The 14,831-nt window shown below is 54.3% G+C and overlaps 1 protein-coding gene across 8 annotated transcripts in view; it reads right to left on the reverse strand.

The window, feature by feature from the left end:
• The window catches only part of EPS15L1 (epidermal growth factor receptor pathway substrate 15 like 1), a 105,850-nt gene that overhangs the window by 42,389 nt on the left and 48,630 nt on the right, over positions 1 to 14,831 (reverse strand). For all 8 annotated transcript variants that reach the window (XM_027548104.1, XM_027548102.1, XM_027548106.1 and 5 more), the window contains exons 11-16: positions 13,182 to 13,338; positions 12,808 to 12,893; positions 10,036 to 10,108; positions 2,815 to 2,976; positions 2,113 to 2,310; positions 4 to 168 (exon numbers count right to left, since the gene is read on the reverse strand). In XM_027548104.1, the coding sequence (XP_027403905.1) occupies positions 4 to 168; positions 2,113 to 2,310; positions 2,815 to 2,976; positions 10,036 to 10,108; positions 12,808 to 12,893; positions 13,182 to 13,338 (841 nt within the window). The remainder of the gene's footprint in view (positions 1 to 3; positions 169 to 2,112; positions 2,311 to 2,814; positions 2,977 to 10,035; positions 10,109 to 12,807; positions 12,894 to 13,181; positions 13,339 to 14,831) is intronic.

Here is a 14,831-nt window from a genome sequence, read left to right on the forward strand (position 1 = left end):
TACCATGGCTCCAAAACCTCCCCTCTCTGTCAGGGAGACGCCCGTGCTCAGGTCTGCTAGGCTGCTCAGGCTGACGCCGGGGGCCCCGTCCAGCATCTCATCGTGCTGCTCCAGGCTGCGCTGGGCTTCCCGGTGGCTCTCGTGCAGCTGGGAGAGCCTGCTTCTGGCCTGGACAAGGAAGACATGGTTGGCGTGGAGGAGGGTTCAGGCGGAATGCATCAGGCAACGCATTTATCTCTCAGGGCATCCCGTCCCAGATGATTCACGCAGATAAGTGAATTACCTGTCTACAGAGCCAAGTTTACCAGACTTGAGGCTGCTCATAAACCGAGAGGGAGAAAGAGAGACCGAGAGAGAGAGAGAGAGAGAGAGGGGGGGAGACCCCCTTCTGGCTGCCCTCAGGCGGCCTCTTTGTATCCCCGGTCCCCAAGAGAGGCAAGTGTTCAAATACAGGTTTGCTGATTTGGAATGAACTGAAATGGGACAAAACCCAGATTCACTATTTATTCAGAGTGGTGTTCAGCAGCCATTTCACTTTACGGGATTCTTATTGCCCCATTTGCTCCTCCTTGTTCCTGGAGAAGGCATGCGAGGCCAGGGAAAGGACGGTGATCTGTGGAGGCAGACAGACCCGGCTTTAACTTAACTGTCTCCTGCACACTGGTGACCTCACCTGTTTCCTCTTCTCAAAAATGGAATTGATGAGTAAGAGCCCTCTCGCACTGTCTGGCAGGGTGGCCTTAGTAAGTAGTAGCTATCATGTTTAATGTCATTATTATTATCACTAACATACATTTATGTCTTGGCTGCTGTTTTATAAAGGCTGGAGGACTGATGCTCAAGCCCCACTGCTTTGGCCACCTGATGCTAATAAGAACCGACTCACTGGAAAAGACCCTTCGGCTCGGAAAGATCGAAGCCAGGAGCAGAAGGGGGCGACAGAGGATGAAATGGTTGGATGGCATCATCAACTCAACGGACATGAGTTTGAGCAAACTCCGGGAGTTGGCGATGGACAGGGAGGCATGGAGTGCTGCAGTCCATGGGGCCACAAAGAGTCAGACACTGAGCGACTGAACAACAACAACAAAAAGGCTGAGTGGGAGAAGACTCTCCAGATATTAACAGTAAAGCACACTGTCAGTGTTAGCTGCTCAGTCGTGTCCGACTCTGTGACCCCATGGACTGTATGTAGCTCACCAGGCTCCACTGTCCATGGAATTTTTCAGGCAAGAATACTGGAGTTACGGTAGCCATTGCCTTCTCCAGGGGATCTTCCCACCCAGTGATCAAACTCAGGTCTCCCATATGGTAGGCAGATTCTTTACCATCTGAGCCACCAGGGAAGCCCCAAAAAGCACAATATATATTATCAAATCCCTGAGGTTTGAGTTTGTAATCAACTTTTGCCTGTAAACTGGCAAAAAGAGCCAAGAGATCAATTCAGTCAAAAAAGGAAGCACAGATGTGCATTCTGATATTGCCAAGGTCAAACATAACCTTCAGTGTGTAGGTGGGACATCCGAGGGCCAGCAAGGAGGCCTCTGGCCGCGGCTGCAGGCCTTGGGGCCTTCTCCCCAGAGAGGGCCAGGGAGAGCGGAGCTCCTGAGGGGGCGGGGCCTCCTCGCTGTGCCGCCTTTGAGCTGCAGCGGGACAGAAAGCATCCTGGACTCTGTCCTCTTGCGTGTGCAAGGACCCAGGCTGCTGAGACAGGTCCTGAACCTAGACTCTCTTCAAACCAGTTAACGTCCTGCGCTCAGCCAGCCCGCACCCGCTCCAGCAGGGAAGCAGAAGGCTGGTGAGGCAAAGCAGACCCCACAAGGCCAAAGTCAACATGACGGGGGAACATATGCTGGGGGTTCTCAGCACTTCACCTTCAGGCTGAACAAAGCCTCCCAAGGAGAGAACCTAATGTGGATGAGGTGGGCAGGAGCCATGGAGACACCTACTGCAGCGCAGACACCTGGGACCGTGGTCACACACACCTCCGTAACTGCTGTGCTTGTGGCACCCCCCTGCTTGGCAGGAGACCCCAGAAGCCGCATCCCACTCCCACCCCCAGCCCCAGCCAGGGGTGGCAGGCCCTGCCCCACCCCGCCCCCTTGGAGATACCTGGTTGATTTCATCTTGAGTGGATTTTAGGGACTTGATGATAGTTTCCAGTTGAACTTTCCCAGCCTGGATGCTCTGTTCCAGCTGCGTCTCCTCCTGCTGCAGTCGGTTCAGCTCAGACTTGGCCCGGTTCAGGTCGTCTTCCTGGGACTTGAGGTCAGATTCCTGAGACTGGATCTGCGTCTTCAACGAGGAAATCTGAAATGAGATGAAATGCGACTTCGAGGAAGAATTCTGGTTCGTGTTTCTTGAGATGAGCTGACCCAGGGAGGGAGATACCAGCCCGAAAAGTGGATGCCTGGCTTCCTTACAGGGACCCCTCCCCACATGTGGGAGAGGCATCAGCAATCTGTCTGTCCCTTGAGGCTGAACATCCCCTCATCTCAGAGATCTGCTGAGGTCACAGCCTCCCTGCTTTGTGACAAGCAGCAAAGACACCCGGGGGAGATGAGATGGGCATGCTGTGTCCATGGGCCAGGGTGGTGTGTCCACACATAGATTCACACTTATATGTCTAACAAGGCGGCTAAGATGGAGGTCAGGCCACAGATGCTTGGACACTTTCTCAAATGATCCGTTCAACAACTCTACTAAACCAGTAGGATGTCTTAGCCTTGATTCAAGGTCATGGTGAGCTCAGGGAAGTTCCCAAAAAGCATTCTCCTCCTGCTGGGCCTGGGGCGTAGGGAGATGACGACTCACCATCTGGGTCTCGTCCTGGCACTTCTGCCTGACGTCACTCAGCATGTCTCGGAGCTTGGCCTTCTGCTGGTCCATTTCATCCAGGCGGTCTTGGGCATCCTGTTTTTGAGCTTCCAGCTCTTGCAAACTACTTGTTTCCCGGTCTAAATCATTTTGTAATTCCTAGGGAAGGGTCACATGAATTTACCCGAGACTCGTTAAAATGGGGACACGTCCAAGCTAACTGTCACAGCCGAGGCCGGAGCCCCCAAGACAGCCTCCAGGGACTTCCCTGGGGGTCCAGTGGCTGGGACGCCAAGCTTCCACTGCAGGGAGCCAGGGTTCAATCCCTGGTTGGGGAACAGAAGATCCTGCATGCTGTGCAGTATGGCCAAAAAATAATAAAAATTATTTCAAAAAATAGAAAGATGGCCTACAGAACGACACATACCACAGCGAACAATGCACACATCCCGGCGCAGTGGCTCCAGTTCGGTCTCTCACTAAGGCCCTCAGGAAGTATTTACTGACGTCCTAAGAGAGGCCAGGCACCAGCAGAGGGGCTGGGTTCCTGGCAAGAGGAGCACTTCAGTGACTGGTGGTCATGAGCGGGGAGGGAAGAGGCGTTAGTCAGACATAAATGAGCAGAAATGAACGGACAGCTTGGGTGCTGTCGGTCAGGGTCTCAGGGGCGTGGGGAGACCAGACCAATGCTGCATGAGGGGGGAAGAGCCCAGGGAAGCACGTGGACCCAAAGGACGAGCAGGTGGCAGCCAGGAAAAAAGGCAGGAAGGTGAAGAGAAGAGGGGGCCACAGAGGACCTGTAAGAGAAGAGGATGCCGTGCTCCACCTGGATCAAAGAAGAGCAGGCTGAGAGCACCCGAGGCCACATGCCACGCCACAGATGCCATTGGCTTCTGCAGCCAGAAACCCCTGCAGTTGGCTGAACGCGGGGAGCAGGACATGATGGTTCCCAACCGCTAAAGCTCCTCCAGGCAGGAGGAGCTTGGCTCCAAGACAGCCATTGCAGGTGTCCTCGGACTTCACTGTTAAGACTTCCAGGGGAAGGATCCTAGAGGTGGAAGGGCGAGTGTGAAAATGTGCACTGTCTATGATGGCAAAATCTGAAAGCGATGTAAATTTCCAAGCGGAGCTGGCTGGACTTTTAGCACAACGCACCCTGAGGGGCACTGCACCCCACGGCCGAGCTATAGAGCAAAAAGAACAAGGCACGCGGCAGAGCATGCACGTGTGAGGCACACCAGCACTTGTGCACACAGGAAGGCAAGAACAGGCACAGATCTCTCTCCTTAAACACACACAAGACCTTTGTGCGAGGCCTCGCGGGAGCTGATGGACTGTGCCTCTGGGGGAAAGGGGGTGGGGGTGGGGGGTAGGAGGCGTCTCTGTCTTATTTTCAACCAGGTGAATGTCACATCTACCTGCAAGGCAGAGAACTAAAGGAGACAGAGTGGGAGGGGAGAGTGCGGCCTGAGGCTGACACGAGGAAGCAGTGGAGCTGGGGCAGGGACTCAAGCTGTGGCCCAGGGCAAGGCGGCGGCAGCCTGGGCACGGGGGTGGCTGTAGGACTCGAGGGGAGCGGTGGACTCGAGGTGACCCCTGGGGGGTCGGGGAGACAGGAGTGGAGAGACCGATCCCCAGGACCGGCTGGGGCTGCCAGAGGCTGACGTCATTTCAGAGCACAACCCAAACGGGGTGCAGGGTCTCCCTTTCCCTGCTTTTCTAGTGTTTACGGAATACGTATTCATGCGTTTGGCTGTGTCGGGTCTCAGGTGTCTCACGAGGGATCTCAGGCTGTGCGCAGACTCTCTAGCTGTGGCACCTGGTCTTAGTTGCCCCTCGGCCTTTGGGATCTCAGTTCCCCGACCGGGGATCGAACCCGCACCCCCTGCGCTGGAAGTCAGATTCTTTACCACTGGACCACCAGGGAAGTCCCTCCCTCTCCCTGCTTTGACAACAAAAAGTCATGGCTCGCTCCTCTTTGTCCGCCAAAGCACATCTCTGAGTTATTTGTGGGACTGGGTTTTCTGCTCCCCAGTCTCCTTGTCCCTGACCTCTAATTTGAAGAACAGACCTTGAGTGTGACAAGTCTGGAAGGGATAAAACCAAATGTCTTTGAGAGGAGGCTAGTGGCAGAGTGGAAACGTGGGTCCGCCACATCCAAGGGAAGGGCAAGTGACGGTGGAGGCGGGAGACAGAGGAAGGAGGAGGGTCAGACCCAGCAGCTTCGTCACGCGGGACGTCAAGGAATCTGGGCCTCTTTCTGTAACACAGAGGCAGTCGTGGAGGAGCCCAGGGGAAGACGGACTGCCAGCTGCTGGTTAGGAAGGATGCTGGGGTCAGAGTGGAGGAGGTATCTGAGCAAAGAGAAGACAGAAAAAAAAACCCAGACAACCTACAGACCCAGGTCAATCCCAACTGGAATGCCAGTCGTCTTCTGACAGGCAGACTCCAAGACTCAAAAGGAAATGCAAGGGATCCAGAACAGACAAAACAGCCTTGAAAAATCCAAAGTTGAGGATGCGTATTTTCTGATTTCAAAACTTACTACAGAGCAACAGCAATCAAGACAGTGTGATTCTGGCATAAGGAGAGACAGGGATCAGTGGGACAGAACTGAGAGGTCAAAAATAAATCCACATGTCTATGACCAACTGATTTTTGAAAAGGGTGCCAAAACAATTGAGTGAGGGGAAAAAAAGAACAGTCTCTTCAAGAAAAGGATCTAACTGGCCCTCCTCGTGCAAAACAATGAGGCTGGACCTCTACCTCACACCATACGTAAATATTCCCTCAAAATGGATCAAAAGCATAAATTTAACAGCTGAAACTACAAAACTCTTAGAAGAGAATGTGGGGTAAATCTTTGTGACCTTGGATTTGAGAATGGGTTCCTGGATATGACACCAAAAGTAAGGGTAGCGACTTCCCTGGGGGTCCTGTGGTTAAGACTCCTCACTTCCAATATAGAGGGTACAGGTTCATCCCCGGTGAACTAAGATCCTACAGGTCGAGTGGCACAGCCAAAATATTAAAAAAAATTTTTAAAAGAGCAAAAAATGGAATAAATAAGCCAGACTTCATCAAAATTTAAAACTTTTGTGCTTCAAAGGACCAACGTCAAGAAAGCAAAAAGACAACCCAAGGATGGGGACATGATATTTGCAAATCATTTAACTGATAAGAGAATTTATCTGGAAAATATAAAGAACTCTTAACAACTCAGCTACAAAAAGGCAAATAATCCAATAAAAAATGGGCAAAGGATATGAGTTGGCTTTCTCCAAGAAGATATACAAATAGCCAATGAGCACATGGTAAGATGCTCACCATCATTAGGGGAAGCATTATGGGGAATGAGATACCACTCCACACCCACTAGGAAGGCTATTAAAAAAAACAGGACTAACATCAAGTGTTGGCGAGGATGTGGCAAAACTGGAATCCTTATGCATTATTACTGGTGAGAATGAGAAATGGTGCAGCCACTTTGGAAAACAGTCTGGAATTGCCTCAAGGGTTACACACAGAGTTACCAAGTGACCCAGCAATTTCACTCTTAAATATACATACCCAAGAGACGTGAAATCACAGGTCCACACAAAAACCTGCACGTTAATATTCACAGTGGCATCATTTGCAATAGCTAAAAAACAGAAAAACCCGAACAGCGATGAACTGGTGAACAGATGACTAAAGTGTGGTGCAGCCACACAGTGAAGCACAGAGTCAGCTATGGGGCTTCCCTGGTGGCTCAGTGGTAAAGAATGTGCCTGTAAATGCAGGGGACATGGGTTCCATCTTTGGTCCGGGAAGGTTCCACATGCAGCAGGGAAACGAAGCCCGTGCACACAGCTACTGAGCCTGTGCCCTGGAGCCTGTGAGCCGCCACTACTGAAGCCCGCGTGCCTAGAGCCTGTGCTCCGCACCCCAACCAGAGAGCGGTCCCGCTCACCCCAACTGAAGAAGGCCCACACGCAGCAACGGAGACCCAGCACAGTCAACAACAAATAAATAAAACAGAGAATAAAAAATAAATAAAAACCAAATAAAAGATAAATAAATAAATCTTTAAAAGAAAAAGAAGAAGAAATGAAGCACTGATACATGCAACATGAATGAACCTTGAAACTACACTGAGTGAAGAGAGGCCAGACACAAAAGGCCACATTATATGATTCCACTGACAGGAAATGTCCAGACAGGTAAATCCAGAGGCGGAAGGTACACTGGTGGATGCCAAGGGCCTGGAAGGACTGGGGACCGCTAACGGGTATGGAGGCGCTTTTTGAAGGGATGAGAATGTTTTGTAATTGACTGTGGGGACAGCTGTGCAACTTCGTGCATATTCTAAAACCCACCGAATTATACACTTTAAATGGATGAATTGTAAGGTATGTGAGTTACATCTCAATAAAGCTGTTGTTAGAAACACAAAACAGAACAGTAAACCAGGCAAAGATGCCACAGGACCTCACTAGGACGATAGTCATGGAAACGGAGAGACCCCCTCAGGCAGGAGGGGGAAGGGGGGCCTTTGGGGGCAGAAGCTGAAGCTCCCACTGCTTAAAACCCAACATAAACTGGCCTGAGGACCAAGGCCTCCTAGTCAATGCTAGGCCCTCTGAAGCCCATGCTGGCAGGCATGACAGATGATCTCCTGGACAAACCCATCTGGGAAAAGGCAACAGGAACCGGAGTCAAACCTGGTTCTCACAAAAGAGCTTTAATACATACAGTGCTCTGAGAGGACCCTGGTGGTCCAGTGGTTAAGACTCTGCCTTCCAATGCAGGGGGCACAGTTTCAATCCCCGGCCGGGGAAGTAAGATCCCCCATGCTGCACATGTCATGGCCTGAATAAATAAATAAATAGTGTTTTGTTGCTGCCTAAGGAGCTGCCATCTCGTTAGACTAGAGCCCCATCCTGGTCTGAGTACAAATGAGGCTCCCATGCAGCAGGGGCTGGCCTGGCTGGCACTGGCCCCGCTCCAGCTCTGAGGGACTGTGGGGTGCACAGGGACACCACATCTCAAAGGCTACAGGAGTGTGCTGTCAGAGCCCAGTAGCAAGGTTCTGGGGGGGCCTCATCCAGCCTGCTGTGCAGACCAAAGGGACAGCACCTCCAGACACCAGACTGACCTGACGGCTTTCTCAGAATCGCTGAGGACCTGGGGACTGGTTTCCCTGGAGTTCAAGGACGTCACAGCACCCAGATCCCCGGGGACAGCAGACCGTATGGAATAACAAAGACACGAGAGGGAGGACCGGCCAGGCATTCGCGTGGCTGGCTGGGCCAGGGCCGAGGGGAGATGGGGGATGAGACCAGCGTCCCTGCACCAAACAGGGTGGAGAGTGAGTGATACGGGAGGGCAGTTCCAGGACATGGGTAGAAATCAGAGGGCTGAGATGACAGCAATACACCAGAACAAGCAAACACCCAGAAAAATAGTCCCTTCACCCGTGGCCTCATACATGATGCAGCTTACTTGAGCAAAAAAGCAAAACAAAAAATATGACGACAGAGGCAGGCGGTTCCCTGCCTTTTGATCCAAAACATACCAGGGGACCATCTAAGGCCCAACCCCTGATGCCAGCGTGTACAGAGTGAGAAGCCAGGAAAGAAGCGTCTGGACACTGCAACGTGTGAACCAATGAGAACCCACCCTACCCCGCGTGCAGATGGAAGCTGTGGCAAAGGACACCTCCTGCCTGGTGAGCGGGCACTGCGCGTCGCCAGTCCGCTGGGTGTCTCATGACATCCCCCAGCCCTCGTGGGACAGGGGATGGGGAGGGTGACAGAGTGCTGCCCAGACCCCTGAGCCTCATGGAGTCGGGTGCTGCCGCCCTAGGAGGCGGCCCAGAAGAAGCACCCACTTCAGGGTGGTGGGAGGGCGCCTGCACATCACGGCCAGACGCTGCTCCCGGCGCTGGCCCTCGCTGCCGGCAGGGAGACTGAGGCCGGGAGGCTGAGCCAGCTCCCGCAGTCCCCCAGGTGAGCCACAGTGGGGCCACAGTGCTGACTGCTCCGCCTCACTCCTCTCCCCCCAGCTCTGAGCTCAGAGCACTCAAAGGCCCCACACAGAGACCAAGAGGCCCAGCAGTAGGCATTCTCGGCGGGGCGGGGGGTGGGGGCGGGTGGAGACAGACAACTCGCGTTTCCCCCTGGTGGCAGGGCCATTCTCTATTCATTGAGACCTGAGGCATCTTGGGAACCAAGGTGTCTTCGAGGGTGCGGCTCCTAGGCACTGACCACTGTGTTTCCAGCATAGCCTCACTCTGCCCAGATGAGTGAGCGCCTGCCAGATCCCGGGCACCAGCCCACTGCCTGGAGGAGCGGAACACTCATTACCAATGTTGCATAAGGTCTAGAGATGTTACATAACTAGCCCAAAAGCGTACAGCTGCTAAGAAGAGCCAGGTTTGAGCCCTGGCACTCAGACCCCAAACAGCCGACTCAGTGGAAAAGACCCTGATGCTTGGAAAGACTGAAGGCAAAAGGAGAAGGCGGCAGAGGATGAGATGATTGGATGGCATCACCGATTCAATGGACATAAACTTGGGCAGACTCCAGAAGACGGTGAGGGACAGGGAGGCTGGGCGTGCTGCAGTCCATGGGGTTGCAAAAAGTCGGACATAACTGAAAAACAACTCAGACCCCCAGTGTCCATCGTCACCACCCTCCACAAGGAGACTCTTCAAGCAGGGCCGTCCCGAGAACAGGTTAGAGAGCATTGCCTGAACCTCAGAACTTCAGGCTAAGTGGGAGAAAGCAGACATCAAGGATGGGATGTAGTATGATTCCCTTTCTGTGAAATGTCCACAAGAGGCAAATCCATAGAGACAGAAAAGAGCTTATCAGGGGCTAGAGGAGGAGATGGGGAGTCACTGTTAATGGTGATGGGATCTCCTTTCGGGGTGATGGAAATGTTATGGAGCTAGACAGAGGTGATGGTTAAGCAATATAAAGAATATGCTAAAAATGACTGAATTATATACTTCAGAAGAATGGATGCTACGTTACGTGAATATCTTTTTTCTAAAAAAAACCCACTATCTACGGTTATAGGAAACTCAAAATAAATCACTTGTAAATCCCTAAAAGCTTGAGTTTCCAATGAGCGCCACACTGCCCCCTCTGCCCTGCCCCACTACCCCCACCAGGAGTCCCTGAACCACATCTGATACAAGGTCCATCCTACCAAAACCAGCCACGTGCTTACCTGAACTTCGTTGGTTTTCTGTCTGATTGCCTCTTCCTTTTCTCGAATGTCTTGTTCCAGTGAGTATTTCTCTCTGTGTGTTTGAACAGTCCATGAAAGCACAAAGAGAGGGCATGAGGCACGAGCTGACCGTCTCCCCCACACTTCTCCCCAACGACCGTCTGCCTTTAGTCACCCCCTCCCCTCCAAGTGTGGGTGAAGCCTGCGGATGCCACAAGGCCTGGCCCCCAACATGGTCACGTGAGCCTCTGAAAGTAGAGAGTGCTCGAGTGACGTTCAGGGTGAGAAGGGCTGGACATGCCTCTGCTGACTTTGAAGATGGAGGGGTCACAGGAGAGCAGCACAGGGCCACCCCTCAGAGCAGAATGAGCCCCACCGACATACAGTAGGAAAGGAGGCCCCAGCCTCCCAGCTCCGAGGAACTTGGACAGCACCCTGAACTCGGCCCTGTGAAGCCCTGAGCAGGGGCCAAGCTGAGCCCTCCTGGATTCCCGGGCTGCAGAGCTGCACACGAATGAATCTGTGCTGTCTTAAGCCATTCCATACACAGCAAGAGAAAATGAATATGCTCTCTAAATCCTTGGTGCGCCTGCCCATGAATGGTGAGTGCCTGCTTCTCAGGAGACCAGGCACCGAGGACATGTGGAAAGGGGCCTGGCTTTCAGGGAGCTCACAGGGGACAGGTGAACACACGAATGCACACAATCTAAGTGCCGAGAGGGAAACCCAATGGGGTAAGGAAGGGGGTGGAGTGTCCCACAGTGGACGACCAGGAAGGACCAAGGACATGGCCTGCGAGGGGACAACGTGACGGCAAAACATTCCTGTCAATGGGCACAGGGAGGCAGAGCTCAGCGGGGGAGCCACGGTCGAGTCCAGAGTGATGCAAAGTGGGCCAGGGACTCCAGAGGGCTGGCCACAAGGAGTGGGTGAGGGTCTCTGAGCCCGGCTACTGCTCACAGGAGGCTGTGGTGGGCCGCTGTGCACTCCGGGTCCCTGCTGGGGCCTTGTCTGCCACCTCAGCTGCAGACAGCTCCCCACCCCCGGCAGCAACCAGCCTGGCTCTTCTCCTGAGAGACAAAGGCTTGTGTGCCCCTCCCCCAAGTCCATACAGTGAAACCCTAACCCCCTGTGATGGTGTTAGGAGGTAGGCCTGTTGGGAGGTGACTGGGTCATGAGGACAGGGCTCCCAGGACGGGGATTAGTGCCCTTATAAGAGACCCCAGAGACCTTCCGCGCCCCTCCAGCATGTGACAACACCCTAAGAAGACGCTGTCTGTGGACCAGGAGACACACCATACTGGACACTGGATCTGTCTACACCTCTATCTGGACCCCCAGTCTCCATGATGAGGAGACTATGTATCTGCTGTGTAAGCCCCTTCAGTCTGGGGCGGCTTGTTACAGCAGCCTGAATGCACCAAGTGCCGGAAGGGGCTGCCTCCGTGTCAGAAACCTCACGTGGCCAACGCACCCTGCCTCCCCTGCCAGGAACCCAGCACTCACTCAGCAAGGCCTCCTCTGGATCACCGGGTCAGACATGAAACAACCGTGAGAGCTTGCATATTCGTTCCCACAAGTCTAAGGACCACCTAACAATACAACGTCCCCTTCAGATCCATTAGACTGGGTCCCGTCTCCCGGGGAGAGGCGCCAGTTTGCCACACCCCCAGGCAACAGGCCTGAAGGTCACTCTCGAGGTCACCCAGGCAGGCTTCCTGCACAGGCCTGCTCTACACACGCTCGCCTCTCACCTTCACTGGGAAATGCTCCAGGCTGCCCAAGGCTGCGCAGCTGTGCAGAGGCAGTCCTGGCCTGACACAGACACCAAGACCCCAACTTTCACGTTAGAGGGTCCCCTCCCTCCTCTATCTGCACGCCTGATTAACAGCCTCACCCTGGCTCTAAGAAACTAGCCCTCCATCCTCACAGACCCTCTCTGCCTTGCCAGGCTGCCTGCACTGATCTCTGGTTTGGAAATCTGGCCTCGGGGAAGCTGGGGACAGAACAGGAGCCATGTTCTGGGCTGAGCATGAAGCAGAGAATCTGGCTTCAGGAGGCAGCCAAAGCTGAGCTTAGTGGCCAGCCAGACACCCACCCAACTGGTCTTCCACGATATCTGATCTGCCTCTGCCTCTCAGAGTTCTGCTCCAGTCAGGTGCAAACCACGCCCGAGGGGCACCCAGCTGTGAGCAGGGCCTCACCTGCTCTGGCAAAGTGACACCGTTTCCACTTTCGGCCCAGAAACACTCCCTTTCTGGTGGACGGCGGGTGCCCTTGGTCCTTAACTGGCTACGCCCCACCCCCCGGCCCCAGAATAAGCTGGTAAGAGGATGCTGCTGTACAGAAGACCACATACGCTGAGAATACAGACACAGCCGCCAAAGCCCTTGTTTACAGGTGGGCGCTGGAAGCGAAGGTGGAAACCTGGACACGAGGCCTCTCTCTCAGAGCCCAGCGGCTCCTCCTAGGCCACAGTCTCGCCACCTGAGACTAGCTGCTTTACTTGTCTGGATACTATGCCTTCCTGCGGAGGGCATGGGGTGCTCTCAGTGCTGGAGACCCCACAACCCACACTGGCTCCCACTGAGGGGCTCAGGACTTGAGCTCATTAAGTCATTTCAGGAACCTGGGAGAATCTGTGTCCCTTTGCTCCTGCTGAACAAACTCGTGATGGCCAAGTTGAGAGTTCGTCCACAAGCCTCTGCTGCTTCCAGTAGCAACCTGGGAAAACAGACTGGAATTGGAGGGCAAGGGGGCATTTTAGCATACCTCTGTAACTGGCTGATCTCCTGACTGATGTCGTCAAGTTCCTTCACCCCGGTAAACTCCCCCGATCCAAGAGTGCTTGAACTATCCTGGAACCAAATTCAGACACAGAATTAAAACCGCAAAGTTGACCTCATAAGACAGCAGGGGTAACAGGTCTTGGAATAAGGTATAAAATCATTCATCTCCATCCCCCAACCTGGATGGAAACCATCTGGGCAGTCCAGACACACCCCGCGGGGCCCCTGGCGAAGGCTGGGCAGACCGCCAGCACCTGCCTGCTCGGTGGGCTGCCGGCGCCACCTGGTGGCGGGCTGAGGGGAGCACCGCGAACACTAGAGGAATGAATGGGAATGAACGGACCTGCAGCTACTCACCGGGATGGGAGTGCCTCTCTCTGAGGGTGGCACCATGTCCGGGGAGAGCACTTGAGGGGGGTCGATGCCTTTACTGACCTTCTGCTGAATGAAATACATAGCTAACGCGAACTGGTCTTTGCTTAACTTTCCCGTTTGCCTCGTATCGGCCAGGGCCCTGGGAGAAACACGGCAATGCTGATTACACATCCCAAGCACCAGCATTGGTTCTGAGTATGAGGAACCCACACTTCTGAAACATGGACCGTGACAGTAACTGAAAACAACAGACCACACCTGCGCTTCCTTTCCTACTGAAGAGCAGCCACCCCCCGCCACCAGCAGCCCCCAACCCAAGCGTCAGGCAGGAGGGGGCTCCTCTCCCGGCTGGAGAACTGCCTCGGGCCCAAACAGCAGCCAACAGGGCTGGGAGAGATCCCCCTAAGTGTCTCTATTAAAGGCTGGTTTTAAGACATCTTTGTTCTTGCTCCCATTCAAGGGCAGGATAGGAAAGCTTGAACTGCAACTATTTCTCCCAGTTCTCTGGGTGAGGGCCAGTCCTGCAGCACATCCAGCCCACAGCGGCTCTCAATCTGCAGTCTTGTCTCTCCGGCCCGCCCCGTTTCCCGGTCACTGAAGGCACAGGGGCTCTGGCCCACATGTTGCGGCTGCTCTGTCCGTGTGCACTGGGCAGCGTCGCTCTGCTTGTTCTCACAGGCTCCCTGGGCACTTGCAGGGGACAGGCCCACATCCTTATGCGGTCCCTACACCCTTCCTGGCATGTTATCTCTGCTTTGGTTGCGTCCCCCTCCCGAGTCCCCAGCCACCTGCAGACAACCCCAGACTGTCCTCTGAGCGTGCCGGTGGTTGAGTGTAGAGCTCGCTCTTCCTGACCTCGGCCTTCACTCTCGGTATGCCATCCCTCCACGTGCCTTCCTTTAATCCGAGTATATCTGTGATTTCATTATGTCATTTATGGGTCGGCCCTTACAGGTCGAGATCCATGTTATAAATTACCTTCCTTTATGTGATGATCGGGCCATAATTCGAATCCTGTTCACAGGCACTTCAGCACCCAAGGGCGCAGGCCGCCCGAGTCGTCACCAGGAGCTGGGCCTCCCCCAGTGACTGACTGGGAGGCACGTGCTCCCTGAGGAGGGACAGCCCGTTTTCTCGGCAGGGCCTCGCCTCACAATGCGGCCATCTCTCACTTATTGCAAAGGACAGTTATTTCCCCAGTTACTCCCAGTCAATGTCACAGCTCTGCTGGGAGGGCTTCATCCCTCCAGCTGCATGGAAATTCTCTTACAGCCCCCAGGCAAAGCCCTCTAAGGGAGGACTCGCCCCTCCGAGAAGAAAGCTAGGAAGTGACTGCCACTGCTGGCCATCCCAGGGCCGTGAAGACTGTCCTGCCGGCCCGGGAGGAAACGGGCAGCGGAGATGGCTCCCTGACCGGTCCTGAGGTGCAGACTGGAGCCTCCCTCTCCCCAACCCCGTATCACTGACCTTCATGGGGCAGGGCCTCTCAGGGATGTGGCCACAGCCCTGAGGCCCAGGGTGGCCCTGCTGGAGCCTTTGGCATCCTCACTGCACACCGCACCCCCAAGGGGTCGGGATCGAGCGCCTGCAGCTCCAGTGGCTGTGCTGAAAGCTGCAGGTCCACTAGCAAGA

The sequence above is a fragment of the Bos indicus x Bos taurus genome, chromosome 7 (assembly GCF_003369695.1).
Source record: "Bos indicus x Bos taurus breed Angus x Brahman F1 hybrid chromosome 7, Bos_hybrid_MaternalHap_v2.0, whole genome shotgun sequence".
NCBI lineage: Eukaryota > Metazoa > Chordata > Mammalia > Artiodactyla > Bovidae > Bos > Bos indicus x Bos taurus.